At 54.4% G+C, this 18,354-nt stretch overlaps 1 protein-coding gene across 1 annotated transcript in view; it reads right to left on the bottom strand.

Annotated features, from left to right (window-relative positions):
* Positions 1-1,165: 1,165 nt before the first annotated feature.
* TASOR2 (transcription activation suppressor family member 2) overlaps positions 1,166-18,354 on the bottom strand; it is a 56,477-nt gene continuing 39,288 nt past the window's right edge. Inside the window, exons 15-24 of the mRNA XM_074167767.1 lie at positions 15,281-16,208; positions 12,988-13,522; positions 10,956-11,387; positions 10,417-10,703; positions 7,902-10,323; positions 6,773-6,898; positions 5,412-5,565; positions 4,698-4,803; positions 1,659-1,840; positions 1,166-1,284 (exon numbers count right to left, since the gene is read on the bottom strand). Of these exons, the coding sequence (XP_074023868.1) occupies positions 1,166-1,284; positions 1,659-1,840; positions 4,698-4,803; positions 5,412-5,565; positions 6,773-6,898; positions 7,902-10,323; positions 10,417-10,703; positions 10,956-11,387; positions 12,988-13,522; positions 15,281-16,208 (5,291 nt within the window). The remainder of the gene's footprint in view (positions 1,285-1,658; positions 1,841-4,697; positions 4,804-5,411; positions 5,566-6,772; positions 6,899-7,901; positions 10,324-10,416; positions 10,704-10,955; positions 11,388-12,987; positions 13,523-15,280; positions 16,209-18,354) is intronic.

Raw genomic sequence — 18,354 nt, 5'->3', positions numbered from 1 at the left:
TGCCAACACCCCTTTAAAACACCCCCCCCCCCCCACCCCCCGCGGCGAACGCATGCGTCGTGTACAGCGCGTACAGCAACAGCCACGTGGAAAATGCATTTATTATCGTGGACTCGTACCGGTCCCCACCTTCAAGTAAACGGCTTTTTTTTTTTTTTAATTATTATTTTCTTCTTTTTTTTTTTTTTTTAAATCTATTTTCCTATTTCTTTCCCCCCCCCACCCCCGTCAGCTGCACTAATCACTTGAAAACACTCCCAATAATAATTTAAAACCGTGTAAATGTTAAAATAACCTCTGTCCTATACGCAACTGGGATGGATGGCAGGGAGTAAATCCCCGGGCGGATTTGCATTAGCCACCTTTAAATAATTCCTATATACAGAACCTTCCCCCACCCTGCGCGGCTCCCGGAACCCACCGGGACGTCGGGGCCATCTCCCGCAGAGGACCGGGAATGCCCAAACCGGTGCCGCGAGGCCCGGGGAGGAGCCGTGACGCCGTTTTGCTTCGTCACCTGCAACAGAGAGACGTGGCACAGGTTAATTGCTCCCCTCCTGGCTCTGGGCAGCGCCGATGTCTCGCTGGAGCTTCCCCAGGGCAAGCGCCGGAGTGTTTCCCGGGGCCATCCCAGCTACGGCTTCAGGAGTCATCCCTGAGTGTCACCAGAGCCAGAGCAGATCCTGGGAAAGGTCCCCGCTCGGCTGTAGGAGCAGCTGGACCCCGAGCTCCCACAGAATCCCAGAATGATATGGGGACCTCTGGAGACCATCTAGTCCAACCCCCTGCCAGAGCAGGGTCACCCAGAGCAGGTCCCACAGGAACGTCTTCAGGGGGGTTTGAATGTCTCCAGAGAAGGAGACTCCACCACCTCTCTGGGCAGCCTCTGCCAGGGCTCTGCCACCCTCACAGGAAAGAAGTTCCTCCTTGTGTTGAGATGGAACTTCCTATGTTCAAGTTTGTGCCCGTTTCCTCTTGTCCTGTCCCTGGGCACCACTGGAAAAAGACTGGCCCCATCCTCCCGACACCCACCCTTGAAGTATTTGTAGGCGTTGATCAGATCCCCCCTCAGCCTTCTCTTCCCCATCTCACAGACAACCCAAGCTGCTCCCAGACTTTTTGGGGGAGAAAAGGTTGATCCCGAGCTTCCCCTCCCTCCGCCTCCTTACCAGTAACTTCTTCTAAATGGGGCAGCCACTTTCTGCACCGTCCCGAGGAAGGTGTTGACGTCGACCACGAGGATTCCTTTGCTTTCGAGGACCTCCCTGCTGAGGTTGGGCTTCTCTGCAAAGGAAGGAGCGGCACCCGAATTCAAACAAGCGAACGAGGTTGTTCCGAAAGCTACAGAAAATCCCCCGAAATCCCACTTGCAGTTATTCCGTGAGCAGACAAACGGCGCCGCTTCGCGAACAGCCTCGGCCCAGCAAGGCCAGAATTAGAGCGTGACCTAAAAACCATCCTCGGGCTCGAAAAATGGCCAGAATTTAAGCAGAGCTCCTAAAAAAAATTAAAACCTGTTCATTTTTGCCTTTTAACTGCCCCAACTCGCAACGAATCAGCTCGCACCTCAAATAAGTGATTCTAGGAGAAAGGGGAGGAAAATGGGGTGGTTTCTTTGTCCCTCCTCCACCGCCACCCAGGCCGGAGCCCGTCCTCACCTGTGAGATAGACGGCGAACCGGGCGCTGACGCGCTGAACCTGCAGGTTCAACAAGCAGTTGACGGAGTGGGACGTCGGGGAGGACGCGGCGTCGCAGGCGTGATAGTGCAGCACCTCCACCAGATCGGCTCCCTGGCACGACTTGAGGATCGAGTGCTTCTTGCGGGCGTTGGAGTCCACCCTGCAGGGAGAGGGACACGGTGAGGTGGCGAAGGGACTTCATCCCACTCCCCCTTCCCAAAGAATCATAGAACGGTTTGGGGTGGAAGGGACCTTAAAGGTCATCGAGTTCCAACGGTCCTGCCATGGGCAGGGACACCTCACTCCCTGGGACCTGCCTTTCCCCCACGGGTGTTGCTTCCAGCCTCGTGGGGGTTCTGAGGCTCGTTACCCTGCACTAAATGGAGATGGCAGGAGAAAGCGTCACCGTATGGATCACGCGTGCAGCAAGGAAACAAAATGACCCCTTGCTCCAGACAGCTCTGACAGACCACAGCTCATGATCCCACCACAACGGAGTCATGAGATGCTACACGAGTGCCAGGGAGGGAGCACGAGGAAAACACTTGCTCCACAGTGGCACAGAATCATGGAATGATTTGGGCTGGGAAGGGACCTTAAAGAACATCCAGTTCCAAACCCCTGTCCTGGGCAGGGACACCTCCCACCAGACCAGGTTGCTCCAAGCCCCCTCCAACCTGGCCTTGAACCCCTCCAGGGATGGGGCAGCCACAGCTTCTCTGGGCAACCTGGGCCAGGGTCTCACCACCCTCACGGCAAAGAAGTTCTTCCCCACATCTCAGCTCCATCTCCCCTCTTTCAGTGTCAAACCCTTCCCCCTCCTCCTATGGCTCCCCTCCCTCATCCAGAGTCCCTCCCCAGCTTTCCTGGAGCCCCTTTAGGGACTGGAAGGGGCTCCAAGGTCTTCCCGGAGCCTTCTCTTCTCCAGGCTGAACCCCCCCAACTCTCTCAGCCTGTCCTCACAGCAGAGGGGCTCCAGCCCTCCCAGCATCTCCGGGGCCTCCTCTGGCCCCGCTCCAACAGCTCCATGTCCTTCCTGCGCTGAGGCCCCAGAGCTGGAGGCAGCACTGGGTGGGGGGGGGGTCTCCCCAGAGCGGAGCAGAGAGGGGTTGGGTCCTCATCTCACAGACTACGACGAAGTACCCCACCCCGAGCTTCTGTGACATCTCACTGCTCCAGGACTGAAAACCAGGTCTCCAAACCCATTACTTTTGTGTGTAAAGGCTGAGCGTGGAGAGGAGCTGAGATTTCCCCCAATTTGTAGCATTTTCTGCTCAGACGGAACAGACCCCTTTCCTCTTTGTTCCCGGGTCGTTACTAGAAAGCCGTCCTTTCTGGCCCGTGGTCTGGCACCAACAATGACAGCCTGTCCGGTAAAAACATCCCCCTCTCAGCTCAAACCTGATAAAAGCGGGACATTTCAATGGATAGCACGGGTCATCTTATTTCTCTTTTTCCAATGGCATCATTTAAACACACGTTGCTGCAAATAAAGCTAAATTAAGTAGCAAATACCACCAGGAGAAGTCCTGCTTTTCCCAGCAGGGTTCGATTTTACGCACGCCCCACGACACCCCGGTTCCTCCCCGCGTCACACACTCAGAGCTCCCCATGGCTCCACCCAAATCCCACACGGGATGGGTCAGTAAAAAAGAGAGAGGGAAGAGACTGGGGGGCAGAGGGAGCCCCAGGAAGGTTCCCCCGAGCTCCCGGGGCTGTCTATGTGGAGGAGCTGGGGTGAGCTGGTGGGAACAAGCCAACCAGAGCTGGTTGGTGGATGAGAAGCTCAACACGAGCCGGCAACGTGCGCTGGCAGCCCAGAAAGCCCCCCTGCACCCTGGGCTGCATCCCCAGCAGCGTGGCCAGCAGGGCGAGGGGGGGGATTCTGCCCCTCTGCTCCGCTCTGGGGAGAACCCACCTGGAGTATTGTGTCCAGCTTTGGAGTCCCCAACATCAGAAGGACATGGAGCTGTTGGAGCGGGGCCAGAGGAGGCCACGGAGATGCTGGGAGGGCTGGAGCCCCTCTGCTGGGAGGACAGGCTGAGAGAGTTGGGGGGGTTCAGCCTGGAGAAGAGACGGCTTCGGGGAGACCTTCGAGCCCCTTCCAGTTCCTAAAGGGGCTCCAGGAAAGCTGGGGAGGGACTCTGGATGAGGGAGGGGAGCCACAGGAGGAGGGGGAAGGGCTTTAAACTGAAAGAGGGGAGATTGAGCTGAGATGTGGGGAAGAACTTCTTTGCCGTGAGGGTGGTGAGAGCCTGGCCCAGGTTGCCCAGAGAAGCTGTGGCTGCCCCATCCCTGGAGGGGTTCAAGGCCAGGTTGGATGGGGCTTTGAGCAACCTGGTCTGGTGGGAGGTGTCCCTGCCCCCAGCAGGGGGTTGGAACTGGATGGTCTTTAAGGTCCCTTCAACCCAAACCATTCTGTGATTCCATGATCTGATTCTATGAAGGAATCTGTCTGCAGAGGCAGCTTTTGGATTGTGCAGCTCCTCAAACGAAATTTGTGCCGTTCCTCAAGCCCCTTTTGCAGGCTGTGATGCTCACAGAGGGCATCTCTGCCAAAGAGAGGGGGGGAACAGCCTTATGGAGACACAGCGGGGTGCACGAAGCAGCTGCCAGAGCTCTGCCTCATCCGGGATCACGTGCAGGCCAGGTTTCAGGCCATCTGATCCTCTCCAGGTCCCGTGTCCTGCTGCTCCATCTCATATAGGTATTAAAAAAGTAAAATAAAAAAAAAAAAAATATCTATCGCACTTTACTTTCTAGCAAGCAAATGCCAACCTCTGGCAAGTCCAGACTTGAGGCACACGCTCTCTTCACAGATAAAAAAGTTCTTATTTAAATAAAAATCTTGAAATTCATCTCCTAAGAGGCCAAAATCCAACCAGAGGCACCTAACTAGCCCTTGTGTCCCTGCACTGAGAGTAAAAAGGGACACCACACTCCACCACGGCGGGTACGTCACTGCTGTGATGATGAGGACAGCAGGGACAAGGGAGCCGCCACCGCAGAGCCGTTACCTGATGTCTTCTCTGAGCTTCTTGCTCTCCTTGTAGTGAAGGAGCCACTTCCACCTCCCGCTTCTGTTCAGCTTCTCCAGCACCTTCACCACTTCTTTCAGTTGGCCTGGGGAGACAGCAAGAGGGTAACCAAGGGTGGAAGGGGAGCCTGGGGGTCTCTGGCCCAAGCCCTGCTCAAAGTTGGGCCACCTGAGGTTGCTGAGGGCTCTGTCTAGGTGAGGTTTCAGTATCTCCAAGGTTGGAGACTTACAACCTGGGTTGTGAAACTGGGCTCCTGTCCTGGTGTTTGAACACACTTGGTGTCAATTTTTCCCCCTAATGTCTCAAAAGGACAAGTACAACTTGTCCCCGTCACCTCTTGCCTCCATCACGGCGCATCTCCAGGAACTTTGTGGCTCCGTTTTCTCTCCCCCTTCCCATTAGTGACCTGAAGACAGCAACAAGGTCTCCCCTTCGCCCTCCCTTCTCCAGGCTGAACACCCTTCTGCAACCCCTGTTCCAGTCCCTGGCCATCTTGGTGGCCCCTGCTGTGCTTAGATGTTTTGGGGAGCCCTGACCCAGAACCACTACGCAGATGTGGTCTCAAATGTCACATAGAGGGAAAGAATTGCCCCCCCATTAAAGCAGGAGCAGAGGAGGCCAATGGCAAGTTTTTGGAAGGAGTCGTTGGACCAGCGAACACAGAATTTGGCGAGAGGCCGTGGCGAGACTCACCCAGCGTTACCGTTTCCAACACCTCATCGTCCGACACCACGAAGCCACCGGTATGAAACAGCTCCTGGTACGTGTGAGCTGTTATGTCTTCGGGGCCGTCCACCCCGGCAAACACCACGTTCGAACAGCGCTTGAGCTTCAGCAAACACGGGACCTGCTCAAGGCAGAGATGTTTTCAGACACGCAGCTGAGTTTCAACAGCATTTGCACCTCCCTGCAGCTCCCACGGGCTCCTGGAGACCTGGGGAACCCACCTCAGCATCTTCTGCATCACCCCGTCCCTCACATCTCCATTGCCCAACCCCAAAGTGGTGGACAACAATACAGGGAGCTACAGGCAAGTCAGTCTCCTGCAATATTCACTGCAGGCCACAAGTCAAAGCCCAGCTGAACCACCCCGTTACAGAAGATAAGTCCAGCCTGACCCCTTTGAGCTGGGCTACCCCAAGCGATGTTACGCAGCGATCAAAAACAGAAAAGAGAAGAAAAGCAGAAATGACAGGCTTCGTGTTTCTGAACTACTTGTTTTTAGACAGCTCTTCACAAAGCACTGTTCTTTCAGTGAACGGTGCATCTGCAGAGACCAATAATTAAATCTACAGCTGTATCACAGAATCACAGAATGATGTGGGGTTGGAAGGGACCTCTGGAGAACATCTAGTTCAACCCCCTTCCAGAGCAGGTCCACCCAGAGCAGGTCCCACAGGAACGTGTCCAGGCAGGTTTTGAATGTTTCCAGAGACGGAGACTCCACCACCTCTCTGGGAAGCCTGTTCCAGGGCTCTGCCACTCTCACAGGAAAGAAGTTCCTCCTCATGTTTAGATGGAACTTCTTATGTTCAAGTTTGTGCCCGTTTCCTCTCGTCCTGTCACTGGGCACCACTGGAAAAAGACTGGCTCCATCCTCCTGACATCCACCCTTTAAGTATTTATAAGCATGGATGAGATCCCCCTTCAGTTTTCTCTTCTCCAGATTAAAAAGACCCAAGTCCCTCAGCCTTTCCTCACGAGAGAGATGTTCTAGTTCCTTGATCATCTTCATAGCCCTTTGTTGTACCCTCTCCAGCAGTTCCCTGTCCTTCTTGAACCAGTGAGCCCAGAACTGGACCCAGTGCTCCAGATGGGGCCTCACCAGGGCAGAGTAGAGGGGGAGGATGACCTCCCTCCACCTGCTGGCCACACTCTTCTTGATGCCCCCCAGGATGCCATTGGCCTTCTTGGCCACAAGGGCATAGTGCTGGCTCATGGGCATCCATATCCTATGCATATATAGTGTAAAATTTAAAATCTTTAAAATGGATCCTGATACTCAAAACCAGTGATGGTAGAAAAAAAAAAAAAAGGATGGGTTCAGGCCTTACGTTGTGGATGTGCAAGGAAATGTCCTCGTTCCTGATGACGACAAGCAGCCTGTCGGCATCCGGGTGTTTGGCTTCGCAGAAGCTCAGAGGTTCGACCTCCACACGGCCGTCTTTCTTCAGCAAGGCCTGAAACAGAAATGGTGTAAGAAGGTTTGTACGGAGACTGTCTTCACAACTGTGGTGCCACGCTCCTGGCACACACGAGTCTGGGGACAAGGAGAGAGGGATGAGACAGCGACCCCAACCAGGCACCCTGGTGTCAAGGTGTCCCTCTGTCAAAGGCACTGGGTACTCCAGGCTGGGGCTCCAGCCAGAAGGGGAAGGAGCAGCCATTTACCTTAGGTGGCAAAAACCTTTTAGAAAACCACCTCCAGCATCTCACCATACCAAACACCAGGCCTCCTTGCTCTTTTGGAGCAGCAAATCTTCCCGTGCAACCACCCTCCCCGAGTTCCCAACCCTTTAACGAGAGCTCAACCAAAAGCCACCTTGCAGGAGCTGAGTTTGGGCTCCTCCTGCTGCAGCTCCGCTTTGTTTTGGCCCAGGGGATGTTCAAGTGACAGGACAAGAAGAAATGGCCTCAAATTGCACCAGGAGAGGTACTGGAGTGTGTCCAGAGAAGGGCAACAGAGCTGGTGAGGGGTCTGGAGCACAAGTCTTATAAGAAGAGGCTGAGGGAGCTGGGGGTGTTCAGCCTGGAGAAAAGGAGGCTGAGGGGAGACCTTCTCGCTCTCTACAACTCCCTGAAAGGAGGGTGTAGCCAGGGGGGGTCGGTCTCTTCTCCCAAGGAACAGGCGATAGGACAAGAGGAAACGGCCTCAAGTTGCACCAGGGGAGGTTTAGATTGGATATTAGGAAAAATTTCTTCACTGGAAGGGTTATTAAGCCTTGGAAGAGGCTGCCCAGGGAAGTGGTGGAGTCACCATCCCTGGAGGTATTTAAAAGTCAGGGAGACGTGGTGCTGAGGGACATGGGCTAGTGATGGTTTTGCCAGTGTTAGGTTAATGGTTGGAATCGATGATCTCAAGGGTCTTTTCCAACCTAAATTATTCTATGATTCTAATTTCTGCCCTCAGCTCTCACCCCAGGGCCACCCGTCCCCATCCAGGCCGGCAGGACTGGCTGTTACCTTCACTCTTGCAAAGAAAGGGTCCTGGCCCGTCTCCACCAGGTAGAACATGCCGGTGCGGCCACAGGCCTCCTCGGCCACGCTGCGCAGGCGGAAACGCAGGGTGCTGCACAGGTCGGCGATCATCTCCTCGAAGGCGGTCATCCTGACGGGGAGGGACACGCAGGTCCACTCGCTCCTGGCCTCCCCAGGCGCCGGGACCGTCCCTCTGTCCCCGCTCCCCGTGTCGGCCCTGCTCAGCCTCACCCTGTTGAGCTCGGCGTACTCGTCGAGGATGACAGCAATGTCCCCTCGTGAGTCCTTTAGCTTATTATCGTATCTGAGCTTGTTGAGGTGGAAAGGGGCCGCGTGGCCCCGGCTCCCAGTTCGGGATCTGGCCCTGCTCCTGCTGTCACAGAGGTTGTCCCGCCACGGGGCACACGGGTCCCCACGCCAGCCCCTCGGCCGGTGCCAGCCGAGCCCACTCGGCCACGTGTCGGAGGGCAGGAGCGTCACCTGCAAAGGGCTCCTGCTCCGTGGGGAGAGCGGGACGGGAGCTTCTCGCTCCCGGGGAGCAAAGTCTTTTGGAAAGATGCTTTTGGAGGTAGAAAAGGGCGGTTTCCTATTCCTTAGGATTTGTTTTAGCTTATAGTGGAAACGGAGACACTCCATGTCCAACGTGCGCTGGGTGATTTCCTCAAAACCCCTCCAAGTCCCCATCAGTGACCTTAACAAATGAGACTGCCCCGCACGGTGGCTGCGCCTCTTCCAAGGCTGCAAATTTCCCATCCTCTCCGGGCACTTTTTGGTGACCACAAAGTTCCGGTAGTCCTTGGCAATCCCCTGCCTGTCCCTAATATTGATGTACGGTGGAACGTACCCGCTGCTGGCTTGCCCTGGGCTGATCGACCAGCCACGCTCAGCCCATGAGTCCCCCTCCAAGCCCAGCGAGCCCCAGTCCTCACTGCGCCCCTCGGTGTGCACCGAGCTCGGAGAGGAGGAGTCGCAGTTAGTCCTTGTGTCCGCAGCATCCACGGATCCCCCAAAATATTCCTGGTCTGAGTCGCCAGAGAAAAACTCGAACAGACCTTCAGAGGTCGAGTCCATGTGTCTTTCTCTGCGGCGGAGCTGCTTTGACCTCGGGAGCGCGTCTGAAATATCCTCAGTGTCACCAAGCTCCAGGCCCTCTCCCAAAATTCCCCTGCGTGCGCATAACGGCAACATCGGGAAGGGGAGAGTGGGGATTTCTCCCTCTCCCACCTCCACTCCAGCATGGTGCACATTAGCAAACGTGTCGGATCCCTCGGCTTCACGCTCGCGCGCAGACGGGGGCTTGCACAGCGGCGTGAGCGACTCCCCTGCCAAAAAAGACGCAGGACTGGCAAGAGGGACGCTGCTTCCTCCTTCTGAATCCTCATGTGGGATGGGTTCCTCCTCATGGCTCCCTCCCATGTCCCCAGGGCTGGCACACCTGGAGCAAGGACCCAGTGGCAGCTGTCCCGTGTAGCAGGACGTTGGGGAACCATCCGGAGCCAGACTCTCGGGGTGCGCACTGAGGGCTGAGTCCGGCTCGATGCCGTGCAGACCTGCCTTGTGGTTGTGGGGAGGAGAAGGCGGCGTCAAACTCGGGCTACCTGGCACCAGCACATCCCGGGGGGAGCTCTCTGCTGGCTCTGCATAGCAAGGACCTGTGTCTTTTGTCACCTCCTCTGCACATCTGGGCTTTAAGGAGCCGTCCGGGCTCTTGGCAGCCACCTCTGCGGCACCTACTTGCTCAGAGGGCTTGCCATTTTGGCACGGGACTGGCCCCCGCTCGCTTTGCTCTAACAAGCGGTGGGGGGTGTCTGTGTCTCCACCACAAGGGAGAGAGTCCTGCTTGGGGGGAGAAGCAGGAGCCAAATCTGTGCGGGCAGGTGGGGACAGGCCGTCTGGGGAGCTCTGCTGCTGCTTGGGGTGCTCCTTCATGGCAGACATCCCCTCTCCCACCGAGGAGGAGGCCTCTGATCGCAGGAGATGATGAAGAGAGGGCTCTGGCTCCTCCGGTGCATTAATCACCATCGCTGTGTTCGTTTTGTCGCTCCTGGGGGACTTCTCTGCACTGAGGAACACACCATCGCTCTCCCCAGCTTCAGAGCCACCTGCTAGGGCTGTACAGTCAAAGGCGAAGCCCTGGCTGTCATCTGCTCCCCAGGACACATCTGTGTGGTTGGCAGAAGGGCTGCTACGCTGTTCTTCCACCAAAACCTTGTTCTCTTCTTGGTTTGATTCACCAGCGCGAAGCGAAGCAAGGTCAGCACAAACGTCACCTCCACACCTTTGGGAAAGGCAGCTGCTCCCTCCCAGGTCACTCTGCAATGGAGACTGGATGCTTGCCATGGCCTCCTGGTCTTCTGGAGCAGCTCCCGGATCTGTTGCTCCATCAAGAGGTGCCATGCAGACCGAGCTGGAGTCAGGGGACAATGTTAGTGACAGTCCCTGGCCACACGGTGACTCGAGCCCAGCTGTGCCGACAGCTTTGCTCCCAGCAGGCGCCCACCTTTCTGCAGAAGGCACGCAATCCTTGTCCTTCTGCTCCAAGCTGTCTCCAAGCATCTCTCCAGCAGGTCCCAAGTTGCCTGTAACGCTGTCTGGCTGCGTCCCATGCACCAGGCTCGGATCAGATGGTGACGGCGGCATCAACCTGCTGTCACAAGGTGACCCCACATGGGCTGGACTGGCTGCTTGTGCCAAACCAACACCGTTTGTCTCTGCATCTGGGGTGGCCAGAGCCTCACAGGGCTCCTGCAGCGTGTCCAGGCTTGGTGCCATCTCACCAGGAAGCCCCTGAGGGCCAGTCTCAGTCCCAGTCCACCCCGGCAATACTGGCGTTGACCTGCCTGGGCTGGGGGATGCTAAGGCAGCAGGGCCCTCTCCAGGAACGCCAAAGTCCTTTGGACATGCTGAATTCACTGGCTTCTGCTTGCTGTGTTCATGCTCCATGTTGGCATCACTGCTTTCAGAAAATGCTAAATCAACAGGTCCCAGGGCTGTGCTTTCATATTTGGAGTCCTCTTTCTCCTTTTTTCCCTCTTCCACCTCTTTCTCCTCTTTTTCTGGATGTCCGAAGGGGTCTTGTGATTCCTTCCCTTCCCCACTAGCTCCAGTGGGCTTTGCACTTTTGGGACATGCTTCTAAGGGCATCAAATCACAGGCACGTTGCGGTCCGTTGCTGGCGGCCCAGCTGCTGTCCTCAACCTCTGTAGAGTGCCCAGCATCTCCCAGGCTGGCCCTGTCCTCAGGAGGGTCAGGGACACCCGCTGACCCTGACGCCCACCCACTCTCCTGCTGCTCTCCACGTCCACGCAGCGCACTCGGTGCATCACTCCAGGGAGCTGCACTGGAATTCAGGGCTTGGCTGCAGAGGTTTTCCCTGCTCAACGCAGGTGAGGGCTCCTCAGCATCTCGAAGCTCATCGGAAGGGCTGGGGGCGATCGTAGCATCCGACGCTCCCTCCTTGGGTGGCTCCTCCTGAAACAACACAATTCGGAGTTTAATCTTCAAGAGAAGCGAATGCAGGGGCTGGGACACGGATATGGATATATTAAACCTTCAAACTTTGTGAGTGCAACCATCCCAACGGCAACTGGAGAGAACAGTTTGAGTTTGGCTCTAAAATAAATCCAGAGTGAATCCTTACCCCGTGTGAGCCCCTGCCACCCCCACTGCAGACGACAAGCAGAATCCCACAGAATTCAGGCTTGAAAAATCACAGAATCATAGAATTGTCCAGGTTGGAAGGGACCTTTCAGATCATCGAGTCCAACCATCAACCCAACACTGACAAAAACCACCACTAAACCATGTCCCTAAGTAAAATGTCAGCAGACACCCATGTTTTATATTTACCCAATCACCTCCACTCCTGACCATCTGCAGACCACAGAGACCGTAAAAATTAATTTAAAAGACCATACCCAAAATGGAATATTAACTAACTTCAGCAGAGGGGTAAGGAAAATGCTGCAAAGCACTGCGCTGCCATCTGTGTGTGGGAAACCTCTCCAAGCCAACCTCAGCTCTCCCAAACCAGCAGAGGACAGGCTGTGCCGTGGCCCCCGACACATCTGGGCTGCTGTGACCACGAGAGACGGGAAGGCTTTTAAGGCCCGGTCTGGGGTGTTTGTGGTTCCTCTTCTCCCACTGTTAAATGCTGGTCTGAGACCTCGTCCAAGCTCACACTGAAACCGGGAACAGACGCCGAGCTCCACACTTTAATTGCTCAAGTTCTTTGGGATTCCTCCCCCCTGGAGAGCATCTACATCGAGGCCCTGCTCTCTTGGACAGGGATAGATAGGGCTTGTGCCAGAGTCCAGGGATGCCAGCTCAATCCAAGAAGATATCCAAAGCCGGACTGAGGCCTGAAAGATTCTTCTTCATGGTGACACTGAGCACGTCTGCGTGGCAGTCACAGAATCATGGAACGGTTTGGGTTGGAAGGGACCTTAAAGATCATCTAGTTCCAACCCTCTGCCATGGACAGGGACACCTCCCACCAGACCAGGTTGCTCAAAGCCCCCTCCAACCCGGCCTTAAATCCCTCCAAGGATGGGGCAGCCACAGCTTCTCTGGGCAACCTGGGCCAGAGCCTCTCCATCCTCACAGTAAACAATTTTTTCCTGAGGTCTCATCTCAATCTCCCCTCTTTCAGTTTAAAGCCCTTCCCCCTCCTCCTATGGCTCCCCTCCCTGATCCAGAGTCCCTCCCCAGCTTTCTTGGAGCCCCTTTAGGGACTGGAAGGGGCTCTAAGGTCTCCCTGGAGCCTTCTCTTCTCCAGGTGGAACCCCCCCAACTCTCTCAGCCTGTCCTCACAGCAGAGGGGCTCCAGGCCTTGGAGCATTTCCGTGGCCTCCTCTGGCCCCATTCCAACAGGTCCGTGTCCTTCCTGTGCTGAGGACTCACTTGGGGCAGGTAAATGCTAGGGGACATTTCTCTGTCCTGCTTTGGGGACCCCCACTATCTGGCTCTAAGAGAGCTCACGAGCACATCTCTCCTAAGAAGCTACTCCCAATAAGCGCAAAATGCATTCCATGCCCTGTAAACTTCTATCACCCAAACCCCAAGCTCTTACCGCAGTGATGGTCGAGACGTCATGCACACGCTCCTCAGGAAGGACCACCAGCTGCCTGTCTTTCACAGCCAGGCTCACATCAGCACGTTCAGCAAGGGAAAGGCTCTCGGGACAGCTTGTGGAGGAAGGCTCCTCCTCCTCACAGGGCAGTTCCCCTGAAGAAGACGATACTATACTATCGACAACACCAGGAGTCCCAGCAGCGTCAGTCTGAGAGTCCGCAGGGCTCTTCTCTGGGTGGAAAGATCCCTGGCATCGTGTGCTGCGATCCAGAGAGCTGCTGGGAGTCTGGTCAGGGTCTGAATGAGAGTCTGCAGGGCATGTCTCCAATCCAAAACAGTCCTCACCGTCATCGCTCAGCTCAAGAAAGTCCCCAGTGCTGTTTAATGAGACAAACTTCTCGGGGTTGCTGTGCTCCACCACCTTCCTCGTACTACTCAGGAGTTTGCTGGGTTTGCTGTAGAAGAGAGCCACCCACATATGAAGGATGAGCTTCATCTCTTCCACGTCATCAGGCAGATCAGGGTCCCAGGGCCTGGAAGAAAAAGCAAACACAGCCTGAAACATCTTCATCCTCCCTCTGGCTGACTAGCACAAGGTAAGTCATCTCCTGGTTCCCCATGGTGCTAAGCCCCAATGCAGGGGATGCTGCAAATGCCACGCTGCAGTCACAGATCACTTGTTGGAGCAATCCATAAGCCAGCAATGTGCACTTGTGGGCAAGAAGGCCAATGGAATATTGGGGTGCATCAAGAAGAGTGTGGCCTGCAGGTGGAGGGAGGTCATCCTCCCCCTCTACTCTGCCCTGGGGAGGCCACATTTGGAGCACTGGGTCCAGTTCTGGGCTCCCCAGTTCGAGAAGGACAGGGAACTGCTGGAGAGGGTACAACAGAGGACCACAAAGATGATGAGGGGCCTGGAGCATCTCTCTTACAAGGAAAGGCTGAGGGACTTGGGTCTTTTTAGTCTGGAGAAGAGAAAACTGAGGGGGAATCTGATCAATGCGTATAAATACTTCAAGGGTGGGTGTCAGGAGGATGGGGCCAGTCTTTTTTCAGTGGTGCCCAGTGACAGGACAGGAGGTAGCGGGCACAAACTGGAACAGAGGAAGTTCCATCTCAACACGAGGAGGAACTTCTTTCCTGTGAGGGTGGCAGAGCCCTGGAACAGGCTTCCCAGAGAGGTGGTGGAGTCTTCGTCTCTGGAGACATTCAAAACCTGCCTGGATACGTTCCTGCAATGTGCTCTGGGTGGACCTGCTTTGGCAGGGGGGTTGGACTCGATGGTCTCCAGAGGTCCCTTCCAACCCCCTATCATTCTGTGATTCTGTGAGTTTCCAGTTTGATGAAAAAAAGAGAAACTCATGACTGCAAAGGAGGACACGTGTCCATGGCTCTAGGTTCCAATTCTAGCTGTAGAGACATGGGAATCATAGAATGGCTTGGGTTAGGAGGGACCATTAAAGATCATCCAGTCCAACCCACTGCCATGGGGGAAGATGCCAGGGACATCTTCCACTAGATCAGGTTGCTCAAAGCCCCTCCAACCTGGCCTTGAACACCTCCAGGGATGGGGCAGCCACAGCTTCTCCGGGCAACCTGGGCCAGTGTCTCACCACCCTTGGCATTAAACATTTCTTCCTTATGTCCAAACCAAACCTGCCCTCTCTCAGGTTAAAACCGTTGTCCTCTGCCCCGTCACTATGTGGCCTTGGTAAAAAGTCTCTGTCTTTTCTATGAGCCCCCTTTATATATTAAAAGGCCACAATAAGGTCTCCTCGGACTTTACTGTGGCTCCCCGGAGCCTTCTCTTCTCCAAGCTGAACCCCCCCAACTCTCTCAGCCTGTCCTCACAGCAGAGGGGCTCCAGCCCTCCCAGCATCTCCGTGGCCTCCTCTGGCCCCGCTCCAACAGCTCCATGTCTCTCCTGTGCTGAGGACTCCAAAGCTGGACGCAATACTCCAGACGGGGTCTCACCAGAGCAGAGGGACAGAATCACCTCTCTAAACCTGATGGCCCTCTTTTGATGCAATCCAGGATACAACTGGCTTTTGGGCTACAAGTGCACATTGCCGGCTCGTCCAATTTTTCACCCACCAGTATCCCCAAGTCCTTCTCCCCAGGGAAGACACCCACCAGCTTAAACAGAGCAAAACTGGGCATCTGAGCATGGGGGGAAAAGGCACTTATCATGCAAAGCAAAGTAAAAAAAGAGCAAAGGAAGCCCCTTCCAAACATGCTTCAGATATCCAGCAAGAGACGTCCACTGCAGATGGCCTTCCAGACTGACTTACCCGTGCAGGGCGCGGATGACGGTTTTCTCCAGGGCATCGTTGGTGTACCTGCTGTCCAAATTGAAGAGATACTCTGCCTCCCAATGGCACGTCACCTTCACCGACTCGCCGCAGATGTTCACCGTGTGGGACTTGGCAAAGTTCTCCTTGAGCCTGGGGGAGAGCAGGCTGCTCCTGCGCCTCATGGCCACAGCCTCGAAGGGCCGCTGCGGGTGGGTGCTATTCTGCTGGTGGCGGAAAGGCAGGACTTTCCCAATCAGGGGTCCTGTTCGGGGGTTCCTCGTCCCATTTCTGGAGGGTGCTGGTCCAGGGTAAGGGGAACCTCTGGGATACACGTGTTTCTTTGAGTGCTCAGGCATCTGCGAGGCGTACGAGTGCTCGGCAGAAATGAAGGAGTGCTTGTTCACCTCAACGGCTTCTTGAGCCTCTCTTGGAGGCACCGCTTGGGGTTTTGCAGGGCTGGGGCTGGCACTGTTCTTCTTGCTGAAAATCCCAGGGCTTTTCTCCCTGGGAATAGAAGCCAAATCATTTAAGTCTATTTTTGCAGCAGGAGGAAGCTTCTGGTTCAGCGACGCTTTGCTAGGAGAGGTGGTTCCCTTTGTGACCTTGTCCACCCTGTGGTATTCATGGTCGGAAGCAACACGTGAGGATTTGTGCTTGCGATGACTCTGTTGCTCCTTTGCAGAGTCACTGGTGGGGCTGCAGGACACAGGGATTATCCTTCCGTCCCTGGGAATAAATGAGGGAATACAGGAACCCAGAGCCAGATCAGCCAGCAAGTTCAAGGCGTGGGACTCGTAGTTGTTCCCCTTCAGATCGAAACCGAGATCGGCAACTCCTCCTGGGTAAATGTCACTCGTTTGGCTGCTCGCTCTGTGGCTTTGGGAAGAAACATTGCTCGGGAGGACAGAGAACGGCTCCTTCCACTCTGCGTGAGAAAAACAGAAGTCACAGAATAAATGAAAGAGAAGGGGTTCAAAGCAGGCTTTCAGTTTGGCAGGAAAAAAGCTTCTCCCTGTCCTGGTTTTGGCTGAGATAAAGTTAATTTTCTTCCTAGTAGCTGGTGTAGTGCTGTGGTTTGGGTTTAGTATGAGAATAACGTTACTAACACACTGCTGGTTTTAGTTGTTTCTAAGTAGTGCTTATACTAAGACAAGATCTTTTCATCTTTTCATCTTCCCCTGCTCTGCCCATGAGGAGGTGCACGAGAAGCTGTGAAGAAGCACAGCCAGGACAGTTGACCCAACCCAGCCAAAGGGGTGTTCCCTACCATATGACATTTTACTGTTATTATTGTTATTATTTTCTCTTCCTTCGCTGTCCTATTAAACTCTTATCTCAACCCACGAATTTTACTTTTTTTTTTTTCCCCCTGATTATCTCCCCCATCCCACCGGTGCTTGATGCCTGCTGGGTTAAACCACGACAGTCCTTTTTGGCGCCCAACGTGGGTCTTGAAGGGTTGAGATAACGACAGATCTGACCAGAGCACGTTAAAACAAATTTGTTATAATTATTCATTATATTAGTTTAATAGTCACTGGTCACAATATTGATTTAGAATCATAGAATCATAGAATCGTCCAGGTTGGAAGAGACCCTTGGGATCATCGAGTCCAACCATCTACCCTACTCTACAAAGTTCTCCCCTACACCATATCCCCCAACACCACATCTAAACGGCTCTTAAACACATCCAGGGATGGTGACTCAACCCCCTCCCTGGGCAGCCTGTTCCAATGCCCGACCACTCTTTCTGTGAAAAACTTTTACTTTTACTTTACAAATTTACTTGATCTCAGAGCTGTTGTGTGTGTCACCTGAGCTGTGTTGTCGTGGTTTAAGCCCAGTTAGGGCCACACAGCCACTTGCTCGCTCCACCCAGTGTGATGCGGGTTGGGGCAGAACTGGAAGAGTAAAAACGAGGAAAAATGGAATGTCCCTTTGGTCAGTTGGGGTCAGCTGTCCCAGCTATGTCTTCGCCCAGCTTCTTGTGCACTCCCAGTCTAGTCGCTGGTGGAGTGGTGTGAGGAGCAGAAAAGGCCTTGATTTCTTAGGAAGAATCAAAACCACCAGTGCGCTATCACACTGTTCCATCCCAAATCCAAAACACGGCATTAGAATCACAGAATTGTCCATGTTGGAAGGGACCTTCCACATCATCGAGTCCAACCATCAATCTAACACTGACAAAAACCACCACTAAACCAGGTCCCTCAGCACCACGTCTGCCTGGCTTTTAAATACCTCCAGGGATGGTGACTCCACCACTGCCCTGGGCAGCCTCTTCCAAGGCTTGATAACCCTTTCAGTGTAAACATTTTTCCCAATATCCAATCTAAACCTCCCCTGGTGTAACTTGAAGCCATTTTCTCTTGTCCCATTGCCTGTTCCTTGGGAGAAGAGACCGACCCCCACTGGCTACACCCTCCTTTCAGGGAGTTGTAGAGAGCGAGAAGGTCTCCCCTCAGCCTCCTTTTCTCCAGGCTGAACACCCCCAGCTCCCTCAGCCGCTCCTCACAAGACTTGTGCTCCAGACCCCTCACCAGCTCCGTTGCCCTTCTCTGGACCTGCTCCAGCACCTCAATGTCTTTTTTGTGGTGAGGGGCCCAAAACTGGACACAGCAATCGAGGTGGGGCCTCACCAGCTGCTAGCAAAAAAAAACTTAACTCCATCCCAGCTGAAACCATGACAGCTGTGTAGTATCTTACTCGCTCCCTGTTGCGCTGATAATCCTCTCTGGTTCAAGGTTATCATTTGGCTGGACCGAGTAACACTGATGGTGAGATTAATCAGGTATTTGTACTCAGCACTGCCATCAACTCCGTACTTCCAGAGCCATCTAGCGGAAATTATTAATAATTACACTCTTAGGTTCTCTGAGGAGAAAAGGTAATCTATGGGGGAGAAGGGGGACACACTTTCCCCCTGCTCCTTCACCTTCCCCTTCTCCTTCAGACAAGTTACAATAGCTCCTGAGAACTTGGAATATTCTTGGGATGTTCAAACCAGCATCTCTCCTGAGTGTGTTTCAGCCCTTTTTTAGGGTTAAACAACTATTTAAGAATATCAC

This window comes from Numenius arquata, chromosome 2 (genome assembly GCF_964106895.1).
Source record: "Numenius arquata chromosome 2, bNumArq3.hap1.1, whole genome shotgun sequence".
NCBI lineage: Eukaryota > Metazoa > Chordata > Aves > Charadriiformes > Scolopacidae > Numenius > Numenius arquata.
This window is presented reverse-complemented; position numbering and strand designations above follow the sequence as displayed.